Here is a 17010-nt window from a genome sequence, read left to right as displayed (position 1 = left end):
AAGATTTAAAAAATTTTCAAAATTGTAAGACATTTACACTCAGCCCATACATAATGAAATAAAAAAATAATTTTTTTAAAAAATAAACTTTAAAAATTCATGTCTTACATTTATGAAAATTTATTTTTATTTTGTATGAAAATGAGTGGATCAAGATTCGTAACCGTCAATCAATTAATGGATGCTCTTTCACCAATTCTTGAAAATGTTAAACAAGTAGATGTTTATTTCGATGATTATGTAGAAAGTTTATATTATAAAGGTAAGTTTAATATTAAACCTATTGCTTTTGCATTTGATAATAAATTAATTGAAAATGCAAAAATTTGGGAATTAATTCCGAATATTGAATTTATAACAAATATTAATGATAAATGGTTTAAACGAATTCCAATCACAAAAGTTCTTTGTAAATTAATGATCAAAACTGAGGAAAAAGAATTTAACGAGTTTAAATATCATCCAAATAAAGTTTCAGAACTAGAAAATGAAAAACTTCAGAAAAAATTAAACGATAGACTTTCAAATGATCGTATTGAAAAAATAAATAAACTAGCAGAAGTTGCATTTAATAATGAAATATTTGATGAATATAACCTTGAACTCAGTGATGGACTTTAAGTCCTGGGCACTTCATGCCTTGGATTTTAAGGACTCGGGCTTAATGAGTCATAATTTATGAAATCAATTATTTGATTTATTCTTTCTTCAATAATTTCTATTCTTTTTGTTAAATCATCAATTTTCATTAATGAGGTGATTCTTGATTGAGGAATAGATTTCAAACTAACTACTCCTTTTATTTTTGAAATTTTGAATCCATCAACTTTAAACATTTTATTCAATTTACACGTTGTCAATTCTTCAAATAATTTTTTATTATTAGCATAATAGTCATTAAATTCTTCAACAGATGAAAAAATTTTTGTTTCAGTAATTGGTTTAACAATGTTATTTTTGTTGAACATTTTCACTTTCATTTATTTCTTCCTCCTCTGTTTCATTTATTTTTAAAATCGGTTCATTTATCATTAAATAAAAATTAGAATATAAGTGATGAAATATATTTTTTAATTAATTTAAATCAGAAATGGCGGCAGGATTCTTTAAAAAATTATGGGAAGGAATTAAGAAAGCTGCAAGTTGGGTTCATCAGAAAATAATAAAACCCGTTGCAAACTTTTTGGCACCAGTAGCGAAAACGGCAGGAACTATCATGGTGGAGTATTAGGTACTAAAGCAGGTAATCCAGCGATGGGAGCACAAGCAGGTAACGCAATTGGTGGAATTGCTGAAGGAATACTTAATAAAATAGGAGGTAAATAGTGGAAAAATAAATATTATTTTTATCTCAATATCGTTGTAGTCGACGATAAACTTTATCTCCTTTATTTAATACTTCCCTTACCGGAACATTAGGTGCTATTTGTTCTGCAACGTCACTAATTGCTTCTTTATTCTTAAATATCCAATTTGCTCCCTTCTTCATTGTTTCCCAAACTTTATGCGCTCCTCTTTTTACTTTATCCCATAACTTTTTAAAGAATCCTGCAGCCATAGTTGATTATTTCATTAAAATTAAAAATTCATTTTCATCTTTTAATTTTGATTTTTATTTCATCATAAATGACGACTAACTATTTAGTGCCAAACACTAAACCGATTAATGGAAATGTATTTCATTCATTCGAAAGATAAATGAAATATTCGCAAGAATGACGGTAGAAAGATATTATAGAGAACTTGAAAGTTCATGCTATGACTCTGATGCTCCATATTTTGATGATAAACAAACTCATTTAAGAATTACAAATCCAGCTCATGATGTGAACCAATTAGGTGACACATATATTAAACGCAAAGTTAAAGCAACTCTAGTTTCAAATAAAGCTTTCACATGTGATGCCGCTTTTAAATGCATGCGTTTATTCGTTGGTTACAAATCATCAAATCAAAGCTTTAAACAATTAGAAGTAGAAACTGAAAGAGGTGATGCCGGTTATCTTCAGATGGATTGCGCCCGTGAATCTTTCGCATTTGCAACATATAAACCAAAATCAGAAAGGAAAGTTAAAAAGTTTGTTCATTCGTTATATAATAATGTTCAAAAATATGATAACTCAGTATGTGGTAAATATATTGACCCTTCAGAAGTTTTCAAGAAAGCAAATGAAGAAGTTGATGTCACTTTTGATATGATTATTCCGGTAAATGATTTGTTAGCATTTCAGGCGTTCGATGATTATCCTAAATCATTTGGTGAAATCATTCTTAAATATTATGTTTTCAGGGATACTTTAGTATTTTGTCAGGTTGACCCGTTAAGAGTTGCTGATTTACAAAATTACGTTTATGAAAAGATAACTGATGAAAATTATGAAAAGATTATGAATCATGTTTATAAATATGATCGCAAATTCCAACAAATCGGACTTCCTGCCAAATTAATTACAAGCTAGCCACTACATCTGCTGACGCAACAGTTGAAGACGTTATTATTTCATGCACAAAGATGGAAGTTTTAGAGGATAAATGCATTACACCAGGATACGGTTTAATTGAAGAATCAGTTAAAGCAATACCACGTTTATTCAGTAAGGAAGATCCATTCATGATTCCAGCTCAACATATTGACGTTCGTTCACTAAATGGAGGTTGCATCACTCCTGAAGGTATTAGCTCAGATTTCTCATACGCTCTTCATAATGTTACAGATGTTGTGTTAACATTTCCGAAGAATGCAATGCAAAGAACGGTTTTAGAAAATCCAATGCTTCGAGGTCTTCAGGTCACTATAGATTCCAGAAACTTCCCCGATCAAGCGATGACCACAGTGGGTGACATATTCTTTACACGTATGCTTCAAGCTTCTGATTTAGATGGAGTGAATGAATGCACAGAAGAATACGAGGACTCATTAACTAGACCACTGAATGATGATAATGGCACGCCATTAGCTAGAACATGGAAAGACCAAACTTCATTCTTATGCACTATTCCAGTTCAACGTGATGGAGCGGGTATATTCTTTGATGGATTAGAAACTTTCAACTCACAAGTTACAGTACAAGTGAAAGCTTATCCAATCATTCAGGGTGAAAATGACACTTACTGTTCAAAGGTGACAAATCCTCCTCAGGTTTGGTTTACTAGGACTACGTATTGGACATGGACACCGGATGAAGGTTTGAAATATCATCCAACAGGTACACCACCACAGTATAGAAGTTCATATGATGAAATATTGATGAATAGAAATGTTTAAAATTATAAATTTATTTTTGATTAAATGGATTTCAATTCTGAAGAATTAAGGGTATATAATACATACATAGATGATATGATTAATGAAGCATTGAGTGATAATAAAAATGCTCTATCTAAGGAAAAATTAATGAAAATTCCATATTCTGAATGTTACTTAAATTCAATCACTGCAGCAATTGGTAAACAAAATAAAGGTAAAACATTAACGATATTAAAACAAATTATCATTATTGCTAACACTTCACCTTATTCTCATGTGTTAATTTATATCAACCGTTCTGGTTCACCTTCTGATGATACATTTGAATCTTTAAAGCATTTAATCAAAATTCCAATTATTTATTTATCACAAGAAGAAGCGGAAGATTATTTGAAAAACTTTTTAATGTATAAAGAGTTATATAATACAATCAAGAAGCAAGGATTAGAGGATAAAATTATTGATAAACAACGGGATGAATTATTTGAAACACTTTCTATTTCAAATTTTGATAGAGAATTTTTGCATTCACTCATTTTTCTAGATGATGCAGTGAAATCAAAACTAATAACTAATGAGAAATCATATTTTAATCAATTATTAACTCAATGTCGACACATTCAGTGTTCATTCTTTATGGCTGTTCAATACTTTAAAGCATTAAGCACAAACATTAAATCAAACCTGTCCACCCTTTTCATTTTCAGTGGGTTTAGTCGTCAACAGTTGAACGTTATGCTTTATCAAGTGAATTTACCAATGAGCATTAATGAACTTTACACACAATATCAACAATTAGGAGAACATGGAAAAATAATAGTTGATTTAAATAAAGGAGGTGTTAAATTCGAATAACTTTTTATAATTAATTTTTATTTTTTATTTATAATTAAACATGACAGAAATTGCAAATCTTCTACAGGTTCCATTAAAACAAGGAACAAACAAAAAGGGTGCATATAATAGAACTATGAAAGTTCCAGACGGAATGAAAGAATTAGTCCACATTGTTGCCGGTCTTCAAAAGATGTTAAACAAATGAGAAACGTTTTAACATTACCAGAAGCTCAAGCATATGCCAAACGTCATGGACCAAATTGGGAAGCACATGAAGCAGACATTACGGACCAAATGGAAAACCTGATGGTATAAATGAAGTTTTCGTTACTGATGGTCAAGGAAATATTAAAGTCATAAATGGGTATAAATTAACAATGACGGATTATCCTAAACGTAAAGCATATAATGAACGTTATCCTATGCAATTTGATGAAAATGGAAAAGCTGTTAAACAATACATTGAGAAGGTGAAAATGGTCCAATTAATTCATACCGTTATAATCCATATTCTTATTTCAATGAAGAATTAAATGCTATTGAAGAGGGACCGGATGGATTACCACGATATGTTAATCGTTTGATGGTCAATATGCAAATTTGAGACCTGAAATTCCAGCTAAGAAATTCTTTAAAGTTGCTTTATTCGATCCAGTGTTCAATGAACAGAAAGAAGCAATGAAAGCAGAATTTAAACCAATTCAAGTGGCAAGAATTTCTTCATCTTCACTTTCAGAAGCGTTCAAGGAATTGATAAAGAAACCACTTTATTCTCAACAAGGTTATAACTTTGATTTAATTAAAGAAAGTGATAGACGTAAATTAGAAAAATCAGATGGTTTTAAGAATGCATGTAATGAAATGATTAAAGATATTGTAAATGATAAAATAAGACTGGAAGAAACTCAAAGCAATATCAATAACATAATTGGTGCAGTTACAAAGAAAGTATAAGCAAACAAGATGAACCTTGGGATATTACCGTAACAACTAAATAAAACTTTAAATATATTTTTCTTTTTTTTATTCAATTATAAATGAGAAGACGTTTCACTAGTCAAAAGAACACTAACGCAAAAGCAGAGATTACGGTTGGTTATAACGTAAATGATGATAAATCACGAATTATTCAAAATGTTAAAGTTAATGTTAGCCCTGAATTAACAAGGTCAGCAACTCAACCAAATTTATTAACTCGTGACTTACCGAAAAAAGGAGGAGGAGCAAAATAAAGAAGATGGAGACCCAATCATTTTATCTGAACCCGGTAAAGAACCTGTTGAAATTCCCACTTATCCAACATACCCCCCGCCTCTTTCATCAAACATCGAGAACCCAGGAATCTATGATTCCAGTCGCAATGCGCCATATAAAATAGACATTAATTCTGAATTAATGAAAATATATCGCGATATCATAACTGATAATTATGATTCAATAATAAATTTAATTGATCAATCTGGTTTAATTATTTTACCTTATGAATCATTAATTCACATTATCGCCATTCTTTGTGATGTTCAAGATTCAGACGTTAAGATTCAATTTTTCATAGATGATGAGGTTTCATGCTGCGGAACAGTTGCAAAAATAAATCCTATAAAGGATATTAGCACAATTAAGATATCAAAGAACGGAACAACAACTGAACTTCATTTAACATATAATGATATTTATAATAAAATAGTTGATGAATATAAAATATCACTTGAAAAATTCTTTGTTAAGGCCATTTAATATTCAAGCATTAACATTATCGAATAATAATCCTTTGAATCATAATCGATAATAATTGACCTTTCGCCAGTTTCTATCGTTTGTTTTATTTCTTTTTGTTCCCCACTATCCGGATCAGTCATTGTAATTGTTTTTGTTATAGTATCAGCTTTATCTTTAACTTCAATCTTTTTTCCATCGGGATATTTAAACCAAAATTCCAAAAATTCGATATTGTCAATCTGTTCATATTTTAATCTATCAATTACATTTTTAATACCATCTGAAAATCTTATGAAATGGTCATTATATGGGTTTGATTGAACTAAATTTGAATGAAGTGAAATATAACCCGATGATGAATATGACATTGACTCATATTTTCTGAAAACACTAAAATTTATAACATGAATGAATTTCTTATTCGTTGAATATATGAATTCTTGAGGTAATCTTATTCTAGTTTTATTTATCACTGGAAAATAACGCTTTACCATATTTTTAATCGTAATAAAAATGTCAATTATCAATATTATTTCGAATAATAACTGTGAATTAAATTTAACAGTTAGCGGAATTTATAATGTTACTCTCGTTTCTGTGAGTGGTAAATTTAATCCCATTCTTTTAGACCCTTCAGATTATATATCATTTATTAAAGATGACCATGAAAAAACGTATGATATGTATATAAATAATGTAATAGTGAAATGGGATATTAACACAATTTTCAGTTATTTAAATGAATCATTTATCGTATGGTATGAAGAAAATTTTAAATCAAAACCTGATAAACTTTTTGAACTTGATGAAATAAATAACCTTATTAAATTTCCGCTGAAAATTAAATTTTGTACTCCTCGTTTTCGTTCATTGTTGGGGATATTAAATTTTGAAAAAGATGTTGGGGATGTTTTGTATTCTGACACTGGTTCCAATTTCATTTTAATCAAATGTGATAAAGTTAATACCCCAATGAGATTTTCACATCAAACATTAGACCCTAACTCTTACCCATCAATACAAAACATTTTATCCATCAACTTAAACACATTTTCTTTATCATATCCGTTTCAATTATCCGGGAATTCATTTATTCTTCATTCAAAAGATTTATCAAATATTAAATTTAGAATAACTGACCTATTTGATTGTGATTTAGAATTTATGAATGAAATATTATGGCAATTTCAAATAGAAAAAATAGCTGATGAGATAACGGATTAAATATTTATTTTTAAATCGTAATAAAATGATTAAACAACAGCAACTTAAGGCGCAGACCATTACATACGCCATATATGCATATAATTCAAAGACGGCAGAACAAACGCAAAGGTTGAAATATGGAGATTTGGAGATATATTGAAAAATGACCATTTTGAATTCGTTTGCAAAGGTGGTGCAGTGATATCAAATATAAAAGAAATTTTATTTATGAATTCAAAAATTAAAGGAATAACGGATGATATAACATCAATTCCACCAGAAGAACAAAGATATTACGCATTAAATGCATTTCCTAAAGTTTTGAAGATTGGAAGATTTAATTTAAATGAGGAATTCATAAAAGGTTTCCTAAATGACATAATGAAGAAAGCAGATAAGGGATGGGTGGCTAGTGTGTTAGAGAAGAAAGCAGATAAGGAATATGTTAACGAAAAAGATAATGAAATTAAAGAAATGGTTGAATGGTATCATGAATGGACATCAAAGATTTTAAAAACTAAAGCTGATACAGGATGGGTTTCAGGATGTTTAGACCTTAAAGCAGATAAAACATATGTTAACGATGAGTTAGAGAAGAAAGCAAATAAGACTCATACACATACAAGTTTTACAACTGTTGGTATAGAAAGTATTGAAGGAACGGTTGAAGAACCTGATGGGGATGTATTATATTGGAAACCTCCTAACTTTCCACAAGGTTTAACATCGGATGACGACATAACGACGATGAGAAACATTAGATGTAAAGATGTTTATGTCATGAAGGATGAATATAATATTAAATTCACTGCTCAAGATTTATATGACAAGAAAGCAGACAAAACAGAGCTTCAAACATTAAAGACAGAAATACTTCAAACATTATATCCTATAGGCTCTATTTATACGTCAATGAACTCAACAAATCCCGCAACAGTTTTAGGTTTTGGTGAATGGAAGCAGATTATAGATAAATTCTTATACTGTGCTAGATATTCAAAGACGGCAGGAGGTTCGAAGAAAATTAAAGAAGCAAACCTTCCACCGCACACTCATACGGGAACTACAAACTTTTCTGGCGACCATAGTCACTCATTAAGAGACCACCCATTATACAACTCAGAATATTATGCTGGCAATGACGTTTTATCTCCAGATTATAACCATTCGGCAAAAAAGACTTTTCGACCAACTGAACCAGGAGGAAATCATGTCCATACTTTCACAACAAATCCAACAGGTTTGGGTAAAGATTATATGCCACCATTTATGACTATATTCGCATGGTATAGAGTTTATTGAATGTGCTTGACCCAAAGGTCTGGGCTTACCGAATGAACTAAATATAGAGTTTTGTATGTAAGAACAGTAATGTCAGTCGAAGCAAAAACATTCACGAACAAATCTAATGGTGAAACATTCACAAAAGGCACTTATAACGGTATTGAAGTCTTACATTTTTTTGAATAAATGAGGGGTCCCTCGGTTAATTAACATCTTTTTGAAAATGATGACAACATGACATTTTGACAACAGGGGAAAAAAGGCGGAAATTCATGTCTTACATTTTTTTGAATAAATGAGGGGTCCCTCGGTCCCTCGGTCCCTCGGTTAATTAACATCTTTTTGAAAATGATGACAACATGACATTTTGACAACATAGTGGGATTAATGCAAAAATAAATTCCAATCATACTTTATAAAGCTTCATTTACAGGTATTTCATCGTCAGTAAATGAATCCTCATTATCATTTGGTTCAACCTGTTTATATAATCCTTTCATTTCTTCTTTCAAAACATAATACCACGTATGTTTACCGTCTGTTTTTCTTTGTTTCTTTTCACATTTATCCTTAATACTCATTTGAAAATTCTTGTCTTTCATGTCTGATGGTTTGCAGAATAGAGCATTTTTACACATCATACCTGCACACAATTCATCATAATGTGTATTTATCCATTCATCTAAAGGATTTGTTGATAACTCGATTAAATCTTGTTTGGCTTCAGTCATCGGTATGATTCGTACATTAAATGATGAAAGGTCGTAATTGATAAAATATGTTAGTAAATTATCATAAAATTCCTTTGTGCATGAATCCATTAAATTCTTGAAGTAATTAAATTGACCCTTAAATTTACCATTAACCCTTAAAACTACGTATCTTCTGTCTCCAACTTCAATTTTGACAGGGTAAACGTTATTAGTTACGAAAATAAAATTGGCAACATTCTGAGCAGTTCTTCTGGGTTGATTCTTTTCATTAATTCTTATCTCATTATCCGTTATAATTGATTTCAAAGCGTTGAAGTTTGCGAGTCTATCTTCACCTACATTCTTGAGTTCATTAAGTACAAGAAACATTTTATTTTCAACAACTGAATTGAAATTACCCGTTAGCTCACTTATTTCGGTAATGTTTTTACATGAATAACCAGCGAGAAGTTCAGAAATAATATCTGTAAATCTGTTTTTACCTGTTCCCTGAAGTCCTTTCAAAATAATTGCTGTTTCATTCTTGATTCCGGGATGTTGAATCATTGATGCAATCCAGCCGAGTAGGTATTTATACACTTCATCGTTATTATCACAAATGGCTTCTTTAATGAAATCATAAACATCTCAATTTTTGAGTAATCACTTTTCGAGAACGTTGTATTTATAACCTTGAAACGTTGAGAAAACATCTGGGGAATCAGATTTAAAGCAAACACCCTTAACGGTTAATGAGGATAATTGATTTAGTAGTACGTCCCATGCTGTTATGGTTTTACCTTCTTCTTTAAATAATTTAATCATTTTGAGTGACTCTTTCATGTTTGATTGAAGAACGAATGATATTTGATTCATTTTATCATGAATATTATAGTCTTTTTGAATGAAGTATTTGTTTCCACAATCTACAAAACGAATGACACGTGATAAATCCTCAATTACTTCAGAACTATTTTTATACTGATGATTTTCAGCTTTACGTCTAATATCTGTTATCAAAAACGAGTCATCAAGTTTTATATCAAATGTTATTTTTGGCTTACGTAATAAAGGTAAAACATATTCATCATAATATTCCTTTTGATAAAGTTTCAGAATCTTCACCAAAACAAATGGAGAAGTCATTAAATGTGCATATCTATCACGTGCTTTTTCAAAATTACTTTTTGCATTTTCTGTTAAACTGCAGAAGTTATAAACGTTGTCGTATGCTTCATTAATTAAATGATTAGGTAACGAATTAATAGCTTGAAACAGTGTGAATAATGTAACTTCTTTTTCTAAATTCATGTTTCCACCATCATTATGTACTTCAAAATCACAGATGCCATCAACTATGCTCTGGGCAAGTTTATCGTCAATGTTTACATCTTTGTCTTCATTCATTATATTCTTTATTTCTTCGTTCTTCTGTTCAACTCTTACCTTAATATTCAAATCATTTAATATATCATTCACTGTTCTAGTTAATGTTGAATCATAACTTCCACGAATGAATGAGTATGTTTTGATTGGTTCTGTTGCATTCTTGCGAACTCTTGAATCAGCCATAACCACTAATGAACGCTTTGAATCATCCATTGAAGTCATGATATCGATATCATAATCATTGCAGGAATAACATTTAATCATTCTGTTCGAGGTTGAATAGAAGAAATTAGTGTTGCAATAAATGTGAAGACCTCCTGAAGCGGTTTTAACGATAACATCTTTATCCGAAAGTTTTGATAAAATGTCTTTTCTAACTGTTTCTTTAAGTTCATCATTGTATGATTTATTGATATCAACATCTATAATAGTTAAATTTGGAATTTTATTTACTAATAAAGCCATACCAGTTTTCCTTCCTCTTCCTCCATCGTGTTTGAGGTAGTTATGTAAATCAATCTTGTTTTCACCAATTCTTTCGTTGAGGGTTTTAGTTTCTGCCACAACTAATTCCTCAGCTAATGAATCAATAACTTGTTCATCAGAAATGATAAAGTTGCTGTTGTTGTTTGTTGCTGTCATTTATATAGGAATAAAAAAATAAAAATAATTTTAAAACTAACTTTATTCAAAAAATGTAAGACATGAATTTCCTCCTTTTTTTCCCCTGTTGTCAAAATGTCATGTTGTCACTATTTTCAAAAAGATGTTAATTAACCGAGGGACCGAGGGACCGAGGGACCCCTCATTTATTCAAAAAATGTAAGACATGAATTTCCGCAAATTCTTTCACAAACTTTAGAACGGCATAATTTAAATTTTTATTTTTATCATAAATGAATACCCCACAAGCTCAAAATTTACCACGAATCATAACAAGGGAGGAAATGATAAAAATGATGCAAGAACATGTTAAAAATAACAAACCACTAAAATTGAGAAAATGTGGTTATGCAGTAATGATGGAAAGAGAGATGTTGTCAAAGAGGAATAAAAATTAAATTTGGATTGAGTTTAAAAATTCATCTTTATTAAATTCATCTCTTCCAATCAATTTATTTATTCTATTAAATTCTTTTATTTTTGCTTCACTCAGTTTAAGGATTGAACGGTAAGTTTCTAATTTTTCGATTATTTCTTCATCGTTTTCAGTTCCACTGCATTGTGGCTTCTTTTTGTAATAGCATATTTTTGATTTAATTCTGTTTAGTTTCTTTTTATATTCATCGTCTGGACTCTTGACTGCTTTGTTGTCACTCATTTCTTACGAAATAAAAAAATTAAATATTATTTAAATATAATGGAGTAATAAAATAAATCGGAATTTCTATTAATTTATTGTCAACTTCAACTAATGCATTGCCGTTAATATATCTAACAAATTCAGCTATTGTGTCAAATCTTCGTCTTCTTTTTGTCATTGATTTATCAGTTTTTCCATAATCGAGATGAATCAAAATTTTATTTCCTTGTTTAAAATTCATGAGCCCCGAATTAATTTGTTCACGTTTAACATCATTTAACTTTTCCATTTGCTTTCTAATATATTCCCATTCTTTTGAAATATCATTTTTCATTTCCACCGGTTTCATGTTTATAGTTCTATGCCATGTATTATTGTAATAATATACTAACTGCTGTATGATGGAGTCATGATTTCCATCCCAGTATATCTGACCGTTAACCCCTAACGCATCTCTAAGAGTTCTCATTACCGCATCAACTATTTTATTATGAAACGTATATGGAGAGGATGAAAAGTAAAAATTAATTTGTGGGAAATAATGAGTCATAACTGCCTGAAATCCTTTATCACCATCACCCCTGATATTATCTACTCTTTCATGATCTAGTAAGTATTGTATAGCTCTTCTTGTTTCCTGTTCTGTTTTCCCTTTCACCGGAATGCAATATAAATATCTAGTGTTAATGTTAATGGCAAATAAATAAGTAATATTTCCTTTTGAATATTCCAGATGATCGATTTCGTATGAATATGGATATGGTGCAAATGATGGACGACTAAATTTTTCCTTTAATGGTTGAATTTTCGGGTCAATTGGTTTATTTAATATCTTGAAACCCTTTTTAAAATCTTTTTGTTTCTTTAATGTTTGAAATGGATATAATAAAGTGAATGATGAAGGATTAACTGAAGGAGGAGGAGGTACTACTGTTGGAGGTTTTGGTGTTGTAAGTGGTTTAATTTTATCTGCTTTGATTTTGGATTTCATTCCCCCCTTCATTAATTCTGGATGTATTCTATTCATTTGTTTTAAATATGCTGTATATAAAGGTTTGATATACTTTCCCGCTTCGAGTTTATGTTGAAGGATGAATTCCAAAAGTTGATCTTCATTTAAAAGTCGGGCTGAATATGTTTTAACTAATGAATCATAAATTAAAGCTTGTGCTTCATTTATGAGCTGCTGAACGTCCAAACTTTTCTCTTTTGGCTTTTGCGGCTCGGGATTATATAAATTATATAATTCATCAATATCTTTTTCAGTTAATACTTTATTTTTGAAATCTTTCAACTGTTTAAGTTGTGATTTACTTTTTCCCTTTGAATATTTTCCTTCTTTAATGTTCTCTCTTAAACGTTTAATTATTTTATCATGATATTTCAAAATTTCGTTTTTATAATACCGATAGTATTCACCCATATCATCACCTGTAATTGTTTCATCATATTTTTGGAGATATGATTTTAATTCATAATAACTAAGAAAATTTTGATTAAATACTAAATCATCAATTAAAATTTTTAAATCTACGCTATTCATTTATATAAAAATAAAATAAATGTTTAAGGGTGCCCACCTCTTTGTCTCTTCTATGGCATTTCATTAAATAAATGGCATACAACATCCATTTTCACAACATACAGCTTTAGTGTGTGCTCCTGTTAATGCAGTCTTACCAATTGTTAAGCGAGTCATTGACCCATTTTTAAGTTGTAAATTAATATTTTGACCATCAAATATCACTTTATCATTTATTATATCCAAATAATTTTTAGGTGTTAATTGCTTATTTTGTCTTAAACTAACACCTTTCATTTTTTGTGCTATCTTTTTGAAGGAGTCTTCACCAATCATTCCGTTGAATGATGTATAACACTTAGGGCATAAAGCAACCATGTTATCACCTTGTTTCTCAATTGCTAAACCCAATAACTTCTTCTCATGTGCTTTTTCTTCAGCTTTATTCTTTAATTTAGGTTTAAATTTCTCATCAAAACAGAAGAAATCAAAAGGTGCGAATTTGAAAATGTTTTTATCATAAAATTTTTTATCGGTTACAATCGCTTGAAATGCTTGAGTGTTAGGAAGATTTGGGTCGCCAGCGATTGCCCAATATGATGAATCAGTATCACCTTCAATGAAATGAAAACGATTAACATCCAAGCATTTATACATAAAATCATAAATGAAAACCAAATACCAGTATTTTGCGTTATCTAAAGTGAAGAATGCCTCTTGTAAACATGTATCACATCTATAAAATCTATCTTTGAGCATCACTTGATATGTATCCTCACCTATTTCTCTTATGTTTTTAAACTTATTTGACATACATGCAACGCGTGCCTTCTGTGCATTCATTATTTTAGTCTTTGCGTAATTTTGTGTATTCATTGCATCGTAACCATATGATCCATTAAGTGAAATTTTGCAAAATAAACTTTTTCCTTTATTTCCTTCTAATTCAGCCTTTTGTCTTTCGTTCATAAATTTGTTCGCAAATTCATTAAAACAAGTGTTTTTCGTAAATGTTAAAATTGATTGAATATCATCGATGATAAAATGAAATCTATCTATTAGATACCAAAGATAATAAGAAGAAAATGGTTGATATTGGTTGTGTGTTGATGCTAACTGAGTTAATTTTCTCTGTTTCTGGTCAACCGGTAGATTGTTTGATTTCATGTAATTATACATAAAACCACCAATTGTTTTTTCATCTGTGATAATATCTAAGTTTCTTATTATCGGTAAAAAGTTTATGTAATCATTAATGTATTTTTCATCAATGTGACCCTTTACTTCAGCCACGAATAAAGTATTTTTCTTTCTAATAATTCCTAAAGCTTTTGCTTTCTTTGTTGCTGTATCACAAATTAAAACATCTTCTAATCTCCCCGGCATATACATTCTATGATCGGTGTATTGAATGAAATCATGAGGATTTGATGAAAATGATGAAGGATATAATGAATTGAAATCAACACCAACGAAATGAGTCATGATGTTGGAAGTGTCCTCATTTGATACTGTTTTAGTTTCTGGACTATATGAAAGTTTATTAATATGGGTGATACCTTTAAGATTAACACGATGTTGAACATTTGATAAACCACCAGTAATTCCATTACGGAGGATGTGATACGCTTCCACTGAATCTAAAGTCATTGGTAAATTATTTTTTAATGCATAATTTCTTAAATTGATTCTTAAACGTTGAACATCTTCATCTTTATTTGATTTTACGACATTGCAATAACAACACATTAACTGACAATTTTCTTTAGTATGTGGTTTTTCATTATCAATTCTATCCAATGTTGGTTTATTTGCATATGTAAACGCTTTACCACACATTTTACATTTAGATGAAAGGATTAAATCGTGAAAATATTGATAGTCATCCATTGAAACATTATTTTTGGTATCTCTTTTCACCTTTTCATCTTGTTTCTTATATGATTCAATTTTATATTTCCAATACTTTTTCGTTAATTCAAAACTTGATTCCACATTTTCTTCTTCTGGATATGTTTCGTTAGGATTGAAGTTCTTATATGCTAACGCGTAACGAATCATTGATGCATTAGATGATAATGAAAGATTATGGAGCATGTCAATTTTATAAACAAATGTTTCTTCAATAATTTTATCAATTGGGTCAATCATAATTTCAACGTCTTTATTGCAATAATGAATAAAATATTCTAATCTATTCTCAAAATTTTTAGCATCATTGAGATATATTTGATAATCTGAATCGGATATTGTTTCTTGTGTTAATGCTGAATAAAATGAATCTTGAGTGAATGGTTCCTTTTTATATAATTCATCTTCGTAATTCTCCCATGTGATGAATTGATATGGGAAGAATGATTTAACACGTGTTTTATTGTTTCCGAAATCTTGAGTAAATTGGTCTAATGTTCCACCCGCTATATAATTTCTGATGTCAATAAATCTCAATTCATATGGACAGTTTGTTTTCTTTACTATGACTTGCTTAAATTGAGAAGAAGAACCCAGCATTGATTTTATCTTCCATTTTGCAGTATTTAAATCACGAAGAATTAAATTTAAATCAAACTTTCCCGAATTAAAACCAATGATATTCACTTTATTAAATTCTTCATCTAAAAGCTCTTTCATTGCTTCCTTTTGTTTCTCATTTAATGTATTCATTAATTCTTCATATTGTTCAATATTTGATTTAACAACTAATGAACAGGTTGAAAATAAAAACTCAATCCAATCAGAAATAAAAGAATCACTCGAAGTTAAGCAAAAATTCCTTGTATATGTTTTATCATTTAATTTAACCGTTGATGATACCATGAATGGTTTTAAGTAAGCGTTCAAAGTTGCACACTCAGAAAGTTGTAATTCTTCTTTAGTCTCTAATGTTTCGAAGTCAAAAGTAATATAATATCTTGTTGGTTTATAATATTCCTGCAAATTATGTGCTAATAACCACTGATATATCTTCTGTTTCGTGATATGTGGTGCATATGGTTGTTGTGTGTTTTGCAATTGAACGTCTTGAATTAATCTTCCATTATTTTCTTTACATTTCTCACAATGTTTTAAAAATCTTCTTTGGTTTTTCCTTTCTGGATCATCACGGATAGAATATACTTCTTCTTTGCAAAAGGGGCAAACTTTATATCCTGTGAGTGCTTCAACGTCTGTTATTCTGTCAGCGTGAAGTTTTCCACATGGACTCTGTGTTAATAAAATATTTACTGTTTCAAATTCTGGATCTATCATTATTGATTCCACTAATGGAAAGTCTACCTTGTTAATGTCTACGTCTTCTGGTTGAGGATCACAATAATAGAAATCAATATTAACGTTTAACATTCTTGCTAACCTCTCACTTTCTGATGAAATGTCAAATCCTTCATATACATCTATGGCTTCATTTAAATAACTTCTACGAGTTTTAGGATTAACACCATCAGGAATGTTATAGAAGCGTTTAAATAACCTTCTACCTTCTGCTCTTATTTGATTATCATTCATTTTAGCTGTTCCATTTTTGTTCATTTATGTAAGAATAAAAATAAATAAAAATAAAGTTTATTTTTTTAAAGTCCGAGAGTCCAGGGCTAAAGTCCATAAAATGAATTAAGAACACATAAATTTTTATCATCTGCGACGTGACGAATACATTTTAATTTACTCAAGAATGCGTACCCTGATACATTAAATCTAATTCCTGTCTTATTTAATTTCACAACTTTGAAAAGGAATGTATGAATAGCTATAAAATGATGAGAGATGTTTTATGGTTGCTTCCATTTTTTCTGAAATAAATGAATAAATATAA

General features: G+C 29.8%; 5 protein-coding genes and 3 pseudogenes across 8 annotated transcripts, besides 1 other annotated feature; 4 read left to right on the top strand and 4 right to left on the bottom strand.

Annotated features, from left to right (window-relative positions):
- Positions 1-177: 177 nt before the first annotated feature.
- On the top strand, positions 178-621 carry TVAGG3_0123580 (protein of unknown function, DUF4108 family; the record flags this gene model as incomplete). Its single annotated transcript, XM_001298874.1, has 1 exon — positions 178-621. One exon carries the CDS (start codon positions 178-180, stop codon positions 619-621), a length of 444 nt encoding a protein of 147 aa, XP_001298875.1.
- A 469-nt stretch (positions 622-1090) lies between these two features.
- On the top strand, positions 1091-1326 carry TVAGG3_0123570 (annotated as a pseudogene). Its single transcript has one exon. A coding segment is annotated over exon 1 (236 nt).
- Positions 1327-2689: 1363 nt separating this feature from the next.
- Positions 2690-17010: part of a mobile genetic element that runs on past the window's edge.
- TVAGG3_0123560 lies at positions 5122-5821 on the top strand (annotated as a pseudogene). The gene has a single exon. A coding segment is annotated over exon 1 (700 nt).
- Positions 7053-8311, top strand: TVAGG3_0123550 (annotated as a pseudogene). Its single transcript has one exon. A coding segment is annotated over exon 1 (1259 nt).
- Positions 8707-9024, bottom strand: TVAGG3_0123540 (uncharacterized protein; the record flags this gene model as incomplete). Its single annotated transcript, XM_051223650.1, has 1 exon — positions 8707-9024. The coding sequence occupies one exon, from the start codon at positions 9022-9024 to the stop codon at positions 8707-8709; it is 318 nt and encodes a 105-aa protein (XP_051108636.1).
- Positions 11432-11695, bottom strand: TVAGG3_0123530 (uncharacterized protein; the record flags this gene model as incomplete). The annotated part of the gene is made up of 1 exon (XM_051223649.1): positions 11432-11695. The coding sequence occupies one exon, from the start codon at positions 11693-11695 to the stop codon at positions 11432-11434; it is 264 nt and encodes an 87-aa protein (XP_051108635.1).
- On the bottom strand, positions 11715-13220 carry TVAGG3_0123520 (integrase core domain containing protein family; the record flags this gene model as incomplete). The annotated part of the gene is made up of 1 exon (XM_051223648.1): positions 11715-13220. The coding sequence occupies one exon, from the start codon at positions 13218-13220 to the stop codon at positions 11715-11717; it is 1506 nt and encodes a 501-aa protein (XP_051108634.1).
- Positions 13284-16727, bottom strand: TVAGG3_0123510 (DNA/RNA polymerases family; the record flags this gene model as incomplete). The annotated part of the gene is made up of 1 exon (XM_051223647.1): positions 13284-16727. One exon carries the CDS (start codon positions 16725-16727, stop codon positions 13284-13286), a length of 3444 nt encoding a protein of 1147 aa, XP_051108633.1.

Source organism: Trichomonas vaginalis, chromosome IV (assembly GCF_026262505.1).
Source record: "Trichomonas vaginalis G3 chromosome IV, whole genome shotgun sequence".
NCBI lineage: Eukaryota > Parabasalia > Trichomonadida > Trichomonadidae > Trichomonas > Trichomonas vaginalis.
The sequence above is the reverse complement of the archived record's forward strand: the minus strand, read 5'-3'. Positions and strand labels throughout refer to the sequence as shown.